Source organism: Cherax quadricarinatus, unplaced genomic scaffold (genome assembly GCF_038502225.1).
Source record: "Cherax quadricarinatus isolate ZL_2023a unplaced genomic scaffold, ASM3850222v1 Contig489, whole genome shotgun sequence".
Taxonomy (NCBI): Eukaryota; Metazoa; Arthropoda; class Malacostraca; order Decapoda; family Parastacidae; genus Cherax; species Cherax quadricarinatus.
Genome location: NW_027195515.1, coordinates 80,261 through 92,705, shown reverse-complemented (window position 1 = coordinate 92,705; position 12,445 = coordinate 80,261). Strand labels below are relative to the sequence as shown.

At 43.6% G+C, this 12,445-nt stretch overlaps 1 protein-coding gene across 1 annotated transcript in view; it reads right to left on the bottom strand.

The window, feature by feature from the left end:
• Positions 1-8,599, bottom strand: part of LOC138850996 (uncharacterized) — a 72,550-nt gene extending 63,951 nt beyond the window's left edge. The window contains exon 1 of the mRNA XM_070080469.1: positions 8,453-8,599. Within this exon, the coding sequence (XP_069936570.1) occupies positions 8,453-8,525 (73 nt within the window). The 5' untranslated portion in view covers positions 8,526-8,599. The remainder of the gene's footprint in view (positions 1-8,452) is intronic.
• Between the last annotated feature and the right edge of the window lie 3,846 nt (positions 8,600-12,445).

Sequence of the window (12,445 nt, the reverse complement as noted above, 5' to 3'; positions counted from 1 at the left end):
CAAAACAGTGCCTTAGTACCACATGTAGCAAAACAGTACCATAGTACCACACCAAGCAAAACAGTACCATAGTATCACACCAAGCAAAACAGTACCATAGTGCCACACGCAGCAAAACAGTACCATAGTATCACACGTAGCAAAACAGTATCATAGTACCAAACGCAGCAAAACAGTGCCATAGTACCACACGCAGCAAAACAGTACCATAGTACCACACCAAGCAAAACAGTACCATAGTGCCACACGCAGCAAAACAGTACCATATTACCACACGTAGTAAAATAGTACCATAGTACCACACGTAGTAAAACAGTACCATAGTACTACACGTAGTAAAACAGTACCATAGTACTACAACCAGTAACATTCAGTAGCTCATCATAATGTCAATTATTTCATAAACTAATAATTGTAAAATTCGTCACCTGACCTTTCACAGAAATATAGGAATTACTCTTATTCTATAGTCTTTTTTGTCATGCCAGTCACATTAGTTTACCCACTCTTATATGTCCATGACATGATGATTCACTCACTCACTACATCTCCATGACATGATGATTCACTCACTCACTACATCTCCATGACACATGATTCACTCACTCACCATATCTCCATGACGCATGATTTACTCACCACATCTCCATGACACATGATTCACTCACTCACTACGTCTCCAGTCATGCAGTAACACAGTCAGTACCATATTACCACAAGCAGTACCATAGTACCAAAAGCAGTACCATAGAACCACAAGCAGTAACACAGTCAATACCATAGTACCACAAGCAGTAAGACAGTCAGTACCATAGTACCACACGTAGTAAAACAGTACCAAATACCACAAGCAGTACCATAGTCCCACATGCAGTAACACAGTCAGTACCATAGTACCACATGCAGTAACACAGTCAGTACCATAGTACCACATGCAGTAACACAGTCAGTACCATAGTACCACAAGCAGTACCATAGTACCACAAGCAGTAACACAGTTAGTATCATAGTACCACAAACAGTAACACTGTCAGTACCGTAGTACCACACGAAGTAAAACAGTACCATAGTACCACATGCAGTAACACAGTCAGTACCATAGTACCACATGCAGTAAAACAATACCATAGTACCACACGCAGTAACTCTATCAGTACCATAGTACCACACGCAGCAAAACAGTACCATAGTACCACATGCAGTAACACAGTCAGTACCATAGTACCACAAGCAGTACCATAGTACCACATGCAGTAACACAGTCAATACCATAGTACCACAAGCAGTAACACTGTCAGTACCATAGTACCACATGCAGTAACACAGTCAATACCATAGTACCACAAGCAGTAACTGTCAGTACCATGGTACCACATGCAGTAACACAGTCAGTACCATAGTACCACAAGCAGTACCATAGTACCACATGCAGTAACAGTCAATACCATAGTAAAACAAGCAGTAACAGTCAGTACCATAGCACCACAAGCAGTAACACTGTCAGTACCATAGTACCACAAGCAGTAACACTGTCAGTACCACAGTACCACAAGCAGTACCATAGTACCACATGCAGTAACACAGTCAATACCATAGTACCACAAGCAGTAACACTGTCAGTACCATAGTACCACATGCAGTAACACAGTCAGTACCATAGTACCACATGCAGTAACACAGTCAGTACCATAGTACCACAAGCAGTACCATAGTACCACAAGCAGTAACACAGTTAGTATCATAGTACCACAAACAGTAACACTGTCAGTACCGTAGTACCACACGAAGTAAAACAGTACCATAGTACCACATGCAGTAACACAGTCAGTACCATAGTACCACACGCAGTAAAACAATACCATAGTACCACACGCAGTAATACTATCAGTACCATAGTACCACACGCAGTAAAACAGTACCATAGTACCACATGCAGTAACACAGTCAGTACCATAGTACCACAAGCAGTACCATAGTACCACATGCAGTAACACAGTCAATACCATAGTACCACATGCAGTAACACAGTCAATACCATAGTACCTCAAGCAGTACCATAGTACCACATGCAGTAACACAGTCAATACCATAGTACCACAAGCAGTAACAGTCAGTACCATAGCACCACAAGCAGTAACACTGTCAGTACCATAGTACCACATGCAGTAACACAGTCAGTACCACAGTACCACAAGCAGTACCATAGTACCACATGCAGTAACACAGTCAATACCATAGTACCACAAGCAGTAACAGTCAGTACCATAGCACCACAAGCAGTGACACTGTCAGTACCATAGTACCACAAGCAGTAACACTGTCAGTACCATAGTACCACACGCAGTAAAACAGTACCATAGTGCCACACGTAGTAAAACAGTACCATAGTACCACACGTAGTAAAACAGTACCATAGTACCACACCCAGCAAAACAGTACCATAGTACCACACGTAGTAAAACAGTACCATAGTACCACACGTAGTAACACAGTCAGTACCATAGTACCACATGCAGTAACACAGTCAGTACCATAGTACCACATGCAGTAACACAGTCAGTACCATAGTACCACAAGCAGTACCATAGTACCACAAGCAGTAACACAGGTAGTATCATAGTACCACAAACAGTAACACTGTCAGTACCGTAGTACCACACGAAATAAAACAATACCATAGTACCACATGCAGTAACACAGTCAGTACCATAGTACCACACGCAGTAAAACAATACCATAGTACCACACGCAGTAAAACAGTACCATAGTACCACATGCAGTAACACAGTCAGTACCATAGTACCACAAGCAGTACCATAGTACCACAAGCAGTACCATAGTACCACATGCAGTAACACAGTCAATATCATAGTACCACAAGCAGTAACACTGTCAGTACCATAGTACCACATGCAGTAACACAGTCAATACCATAGTACCTCAAGCAGTAACACTTTCAGTACCATAGTACCACATTCAGTAACACAGTCAGTACCATAGTACCACAAGCAGTACCATAGTACCACATGTAGTAACACAGTCAATACCATAGTACCACAACCAGTAACAGTCAGTACCATAGCACCACAAGCAGTAACACTGTCAGTACCATAGTACCACAAGCAGTAACACTGTCAGTACCATAGTACCACACGCAGTAAGACAGTATCATAGTACCTCAAGCAGTACCATAGTACCACAAGCAGTACCATAGTACCACAAGCAGTACCATAGTACCACAAGCAGTACCATAGTACCAAAAGCAGTACCATAGTACCACAAGCAGCACCATAGTACCACAAGCAGTACCATAGTACCACAAGCAGTACCATAGTGCCACATGCAGTAAGACAGTCAATACCATAGCACCACAAGCAGTAACACTGTCAGTACCATAGTACCACACGTAGTAAAACAGTACCATAGTACCACACGTAGTAAAACAGTACCATAGTACAACACCCAGCAAAACAGTACCATAGTACCACACGCAGCAAAACAGTGCCATAGTACCACACGCAGCAAAACAGTACCATAGTACCACACCAAGCAAAACAGTACCATAGTACCACACAAAGCAAAACAGTACCATAGTGCCACACGCAGCAAAACAGTACCATAGTACCACACGTAGTAAAACAGTACCATAGTACCACACGTAGTAAAACAGTACCATAGTACCACACGTAGTAAAACAGTACCATAGTACTACAACCAGTAACATTCAGTAGCTCATCATAATGTCAATTATTTCATAAACTAATAATTGTAAAATTCGTCACCTGACCTTTCACAGAAATATAGGAATTACTCTTATTCTATAGTATTTTCTGTCATGCCAGTCACATTAGTTTACCCACTCTTATATGTCCATGACATGATGATCCACTCACTCACTACATCTCCATGACATGATGATTCACTCACTCACTACATCTCCATGACATGATGATTCACTCACTCACTACATCTCCATGACACATGATTCACTCACTCACCATATCTCCATGACGCATGATTTACTCACCACATCTCCATGACACATGATTCACTCACTCACTACGTCTCCAGTCATGCAGTAACACAGTCAGTACCATATTACCACAAGCAGTACCATAGTACCAAAAGCAGTACCATAGTACCACAAGCAGTAACACAGTCAATACCATAGTACCACAAGCAGTAAGACAGTCAGTACCATAGTACCACACGTAGTAAAACAGTACCAAATACCACAAGCAGTACCATAGTCCCACGTGCAGTAACACAGTCAGTACCATAGTACCACATGCAGTAACACAGTCAGTACCATAGTACCACATGCAGTAACACAGTCAGTACCATAGTACCGCAAGCAGTACCATAGTACCACAAGCAGTAACACAGTTATTATCATAGTACCACAAACAGTAACACTGTCAGTACCGTAGTACCACACGAAGTAAAATAGTACCATAGTACCACATGAAGTAACACAGTCAGTACCATAGTACCACATGCAGTAAAACAATACCATAGTACCACACACAGTAACACTATCAGTACCATAGTACCACACGCAGTAAAACAGTACCATAGTACCACATGCAGTAACATAGTCAGTACCATAGTACCACAACCAGTACCACAATATCACATGCAGTAACACAGTCAATACCATAGTACCACAAGCAGTAACACTGTCAGTACCATAGTACTACATGCAGTAACACAGTCAATACCATAGTACCACAAGCAGTAACTGTCAGTACCATGGTACCACATGCAGTAACACAGTCAGTACCATAGTATCACAAGCAGTACCATAGTACCACATGCAGTAACAGTCAATACCATAGCACCACAAGCAGTAACACTGTCAGTACCATAGTACCACAAGCAGTAACACTGTCAGTACCATAGTACCACACGCAGTAAAACAGTACCATAGTGCCACACGTAGTAAAACAGTACCATAGTACCACACGTAGTAAAACAGTACCATAGTGCCACACCCAGCAAAACAGTACCATAGTACCACACGTAGTAAAACAGTACCATAGTACCACACGTAGTAACACAGTCCGGACCATAGTACCACTTGCAGTAACACAGTCAGGACCATAGTACCACATGCAGTAACACAGTCAGTACCATAGTACCACAAGCAGTACCATAGTACCACAAGCAGTAACACAGGTAGTATCATAGTACCACAAACAGTAACACTCTCAGTACCGTAGTACCACACGAAGTAAAACAGTACCATAGTACCACATGCAGTAACACAGTCAGTACCATAGTACCACACGCAGTAAAACAATACCATAGTACCACACGCACTAATACTATCAGTACCATAGTACCACACGCAGTAAAAAAGTACCATAGTACCACATGCAGTAACACAGTCAGTACCATAGTACCACAAGCAGAACCATAGTACCACATGCAGTAACACAGTCAATACCATAGTACCACAAGCAGTAACACTGTCAGTACCATAGTACCACATGCAGTAACACTGTCAGTACCATAGTACCTCAAGCAGTAACACTTTCAGTACCATAGTACCACATTCAGTAACACAGTCAGTACCATAGTACCACAAGCAGTACCATAGTACCACATGCAGTAACACAGTCAATACCATAGTACCACAAGCAGTAACAGTCAGTACCATAGCACCACAAGCAGTAACACTGTCAGTACCATAGTACCACATGCAGTAACACAGTCAGTACCACAGTACCACAAGCAGTACCATAGTACCACATGCAGTAACACAGTCAATACCATAGTACCACAAGCAGTAACAGTCAGTTCCATAGCACCACAAGCAGTGACACTGTCAGTACCATAGTACCACAAGCAGTAACACTGTCAGTACCATAGTACCACACGCAGTAAAACAGTACCATAGTGCCACACGTAGTAAAACAGTACCATAGTACCACACGTAGTAAAACAGTACCATAGTACCACACCCAGCAAAACAGTACCATAGTACCACACGTTGTAAAACAGTACCATAGTACCACACGTAGTAACACAGTCAGTACCATAGTACCACATGCAGTAACACAGTCAGTACCATAGTACCACATGCAGTAACACAGTCAGTACCATAGTACCACAAGCAGTACCATAGTAACACAAGCAGTAACACAGGTAGTATCATAGTACCACAAACAGTAACACTGTCAGTACCGTAGTACCACACGAAGTAAAACAATACCATAGTACCACATGCAGTAACACAGTCAGTACCATAGTACCACACGCAGTAAAACAATACCATAGTACCACATGCAGTAAAACAGTACCATAGTACCACATGCAGTAACACAGTCAGTACCATAGTACCACAAGCAGTACCATAGTACCACAAGCAGTACCATAGTACCACATGCAGTAACACAGTCAATACCATAGTACCACAAGCAGTAACACTGTCAGTACCATAGTACCACATGCAGTAACACAGTCAATACCATAGTACCTCAAGCAGTAGCACTTTCAGTACCCTAGTACCACATTCAGTAACACAGTCAGTACCATAGTACCACAAGCAGTACCATAGTACCACATATAGTAACACAGTCAATACCATAGTACCACAAGCAGTAACAGTCAGTACCATAGCACCACAAGCAGTAACACTGTCAGTACCATAGTACCACAAGCAGTAACACTGTCAGTACCATAGTACCACACGCAGTAAGCCAGTATCATAGTACCTCAAGCAGTACCATAGTACCACAAGCAGTACCATAGTACCACAAGCAGTACCATAGTACCACAAGCAGTACCATAGTACCACAAGCAGTACCATAGTACCACAAGCAGCAGCATAGTACCACAAGCAGTACCATAGTACCACAAGCAGTACCATAGTGCCACATGCAGTAAGACAGTCTATACCATAGTACCACAAGCAGTAACACTGTCAGTACCATAGTACCACTCGCAGTAAAACAGTACCATAGTACCACACGTAGTAAAACAGTACCATAGTACCACACCGAGCAAAACAGTACCATAGTACCACACGCAGCAAAACAGTTCCATAGTACCACACGCAGCAAAACAGTACCATAGTACCACACCAAGCAAAACAGTACCATAGTACCACACAAAGCAAAACAGTACCATAGTGCCACACGCAGCAAAACAGTACCATAGTACCACACGTAGTAAAACAGTACCATAGTACCACACGTAGTAAAACAGTACCATACTACTACAACCAGTAACATTCAGTAGCTCATCATAATGTCAATTATTTCATAAACTAATAATTGTAAAATTCGTCACCTGACCTTTCACAGAAATATAGGAATTACTCTTATTCTATAGTCTTTTCTGTCATGCCAGTCACATTAGTTTACCCACTCTTATATGTCCATGACATGATGATTCACTCACTCACTACGTCTCCATGACATGATGTTTCACTCACTCACTACATCTCCATGACACATGATTCACTCACTCGCCACATCTCCATGACTCATGATTTACTCACCACATATCCATGACACATGATTTACTCACCACATCTCCATGACACATGAGTTACTAACCACATCACCATGACACATGATTCACTCACTCACTACGTCTCCATGACTCATGATTTACTCACCACGTCTCCATGACACATGATTCACTCACTACGTCTCATGCTACTCTGTCACCTTCATATATTCTGTGGTTCACGTCGTCTTTCAAAACAGCATCTGCTATTACATCCACTTCCAGATATATAAATAAAATAATTTCTTGAATACTTAATCCCTTTAAAATTACTTTCAACCTTACATTAGCTAGGCTTCTTACCCTTCCCTTTGTTCACATCAGCGTTCTTTTATATTCCCCAGAAGCAGCGTCATCAGCAAAGAGCATATCCGTGACCACTCCCACTTTATACCAGATTCATTGTCCTTCCAGCACACACCTATTTCCCCAACATATTAACTCTTGTCTACTTTACTTCCCGATGTATTAACACAACAATCAACAATGGTCACGTGACACACTCTTGTCTATGTCTTACTTGCACTGAAAGTTTCTCACATTCTCTCATACATGTCTTAATCAGAGAGATGAAGGTGAGAAGACTTAATTAACTCGTTAAAATGCGTTATAGCCTTTTCCTACCGTGTATTTCACACATCTGCAACACCTGCCACACTGCGTTCACATCCACCATCTTATTATATCTCATCTCTATATAAATTAATTAAATAAAGAACTTATTCTTACTTAAGTTCAATAAAAGTATAATTATTTTTTAAACAGGTTTTGTGTACAAATCCAATACAGCGCAACATTTCAGTGAATAAACAAAAGAAACGACAGTTGTTCATTACAGTATTTAATTTTTTTTTATAAGTAAACACTTTTTTCATATAATAATATCTACCCCTTTTCTATCTTTTCCACCTTCCCTCCTGTACCCAGTACTCACTCTCCACTTCTTCGGCGAAGACCAAGTCGCTGATGAGCCACAGAAGACACCAGCACCACCACCAGTGGGCCATCCTGGTCTGACGGGGCTCCTGGAGGAGGCTTCAGAACATAAGCTAACTCTCCAGCGTGCTGTGCCCACGCTGGCGACACCGTGACTGCTGGATGTGCCTCCGTCTTCGGCAGGATGTTGGTGAGTGACGCAGTAAGAGGGTCTTCGCACTGGGGTGTGATACAGGATATAACAGCTGTCAAGAATTAACTGCTTTTACTTTTCCTCACTACTCATTATTGTATTCTTCAAACTCTATTTTGTTTAAGCCTGAAATTTGGTAGTTTAATCATCTAGGCCTCAGGAATAGAGCTCAAGTTTTTTCGCTCAAAGACTCTCTCATCGTCAAGGCTCTGGGTTCCCTACATCATCACTAGTAGTGGCAGCCGCCATAAATACATATATATATATATATATATATATATATATATATATATATATATATATATATATATATATATATATATATATATACATACATACATACATACATACATACGGACGATCTCAAAAATATAAAAAAAAGCCACGAAAGGATGGAAAGCTTCAGCTCAAGATCTTTCACATTTTTGTCACATTCAAACGAGATGATGGAATATGTGGCAACAAAGTGCAAGGAGGCAGAGGAAAGTTTTGTTCCCAAGGGAAACAGAAATAATAGGAAGACCAAAACGAGTCCTTGGTTTACCCGAAGGTGTAGGGAGGCAAAAACTAAGTGCAACAGAGAATGGAAAAGGTACAGGAGGCATAGGACCCAGGAAAACAAGGAGATTAGTAGAAGAGCCAGAAACGAGTATGCACAGATAAGGAGGGAGGCCCAGCGACAGTACGAATAAGACATTGCATCGAAAGTCAAATCTGACCCGAAACTGCTGTATAGCCACATTAGGAGGAAGACAACAGTCAAAGACCAGGTGATAAGGCTGAGGAAAGAAGGTGGAGAACTCACAAGAAACGATCAAGAGGTATGTGAGGAGCTCAACACAAGATTTAAGGAAGTATTTACAGTAGAGACAGGAAGGACTCTGGGGGGACAGACCAGATGGAGACGCCAGCAAGGAATACACCAACAAGTGTTGGACGACATACATACAGATGAGGAGGAGGTGAAGAAAGTGCTAAGGGACATCGATACCTCAAAGGCAATGGGACCGGACAACATCTCCCTGTGGGTCCTTAGAGAGGGAGCAGATATGTTGTGCGTGCCACTTACCACAATCTTCAACATGTCCCTGGAAACTGGGCAACTACCTGAGGTATGGAAGACGGCAAATGTAGTTCCCATTTTTAAAAAAGGAGACAGAAAAGAGGCACTAAACTATAGACCTGTGTCATTGACGTGTATAGTATGCAAAATTATGGAGAAGATTATCAGGAGGAGAGTGGTGGAGCACCTGGAACGGAACAAGAGTATAAATGCCAACCAGCACGGATTCACGGAAGGCAAATCTTGTGTCACAAACCTTCTGGAGTTTTATGATAAAATAACAGAAGTAAGACACGAGAGAGAGGGATGGGTTGATTGCATCTTCTTGGACTGCAAGAAGGCCTTTGACACAGTTCCTCACAAGAGATTAGTGCAGAAGCTAGAGCATCAGGCGCGTATAACAGGAAGGGCACTGCAATGGATCAGAGAATACCTGACAGGGAGGCAACAACGAGTCATGGTACGTAATGATGTATCACAGTGGGCACCTGTGACGAGCGGGGTCCCACAGGGGTCGGTCCTATGACCAGTGCTATTTTTGGTATATGTGAACGACATGATGGAAGGGTTAGACTCAGAAATGTCCCTGTTTGCAGATGATGTGAAGTTAATGAGGAGAATTAAATCTGATGAGGACCAGGCAGGACTTCAAAGAGACCTGGACAGACTGGACACCTGGTCCAGCAAATGGCTTCTCGAATTTAATCCTGCCAAATGCAAAGTCATGAAGATAGGGGAAGGGCACAGAAGACCACAGACAGAGTATAGGCTAGGTGGCCAAAGACTGCAAACCTCACTCAAGGAGAAAGATCTTTGGGTGAGTATAACACCGAGCATGTCTCCGGAAGCACACATCAATCAGATAACTGCTGCAGCACATGGGAGCCTGGCAAACCTGAGAACAGCATTCCGATACCTTAGTAAGGAATCATTCAAGACACTGTACACCGTGTATGTCAGGCCCATACTGGAGTATGCAGCACCTGTTTGGAACCCGCACTTGATAAAGCACGTCAAGAAACTAGAGAAAGTACAAAGGTTTGCGACAAGGTTAGTTCCAGAGCTAAGGGGAATGTCCTATGAAGAAAGATTAAGGGAAATCGGCCTGACGACACTGGAAGACAGGAGGGTCAGGGGAGACATGATAACGACATGTAAAATACTGCGTGGCATAGAAAAGGTGGACAAAGACAGGATGTTCCAGGGAGGGGACACAGAAACAAGAGGTCACAATTGGAAGTTGAAGACACAAATGAGTCAGAGAGACAGTAGGAAGTATTTCTTCAGTCATAGAGTTGTAAGGCAGTGGAATAGCCTAGAAAATGACGTAGTGGAGGCAGGAACCATACACAGTTTTAAGACGAGGTTTGATAAAGCTCATGGAGCGGGGAGAGAGAGGGCCCAGTAGTAACCGGTGAAGAGGCGGGGCCAGGAGCTAAGACTCGACCCCTGCAACCACAAATAGGTGAGTACAAATAGGTGAGTACACACACACACACACATACACACACACACACACACACACACACACACACATACACACACACACACACACATACACACACACACACACACACACACACACACATACACACACACACACACACACACACACACACACACACATACACACACACACACACACATACACACACACACACACACACACACACACACACACACACACACACACACACACATACACACACACACACACACACACACACACACACATACACACACACACACACCACCAGTACATCACCGTCACCACAAGTCCATCACCCACTCTACCAGTCCATCACCCTCACCACCAGCCCATCACCCTCACCACCAGTAGATCACCGTCACCACCAGTCCATCACCCACACCATCAGTCCATCACCCACACCATCAGTCCATCACCCACACCATCAGTCCATCACCCACACTGCCAGTACATCCCCCTCACCACCAGTTCATCATTCTCACCACCAGTCCACCGTCACCACCAGTCCATCACCCTCACTACCGATCCGTCGCTCTCACTACCGATTCATCAGCCTCACCAACAGCCCATCACACTCACCACCAGTCCATCACTCTCACCACCAGTCCATCATCCTCATCACCAATCCATCACTCTCACCACCAGTCCATCACCCTCACCACCAGTCCATCACCCTCACCACCAGTCCATCACCCTCACCACCAGTCCATCACTCTCACCACCAGTCCATCACCCTCACCACCAGTCCATCACTCTCACCACCAGTCCATCACCCTCACCACCAGTCCATCACCCTCACCACCAGTCCATCACCCTCACCACCAGTCCATCACCCTCACCACCAGTCCATCACCCTCACCACCAGTCCATCACCCTCACCACCAGTCCATCACTCTCACCACCAGTCCATCACCCTCACCACCAGTCCATCACCCTCACCACGAGTCCATCACTCTCACCACCAGTCCATCACTCTCACCACCAGTCCATCACTCTCACCACCAGCCCATCACTCTCACCACCAGTCCATCACTCTCACCACCAGTCCATCACTCTCACCACCAGTCCATCACTCTCACCACCAGTCCATCACTCTCACCACCAGTCCATCACTCTCACCACCAGTCCATCACTCTCACCACCAGTCCATCACTCTCACCACCAGTCCATCACTCTCACCACCAGTCCATCACTCTCACCACCAGTCCATCACTCTCACCACCAGTCCATCACCCTCACCACCAGT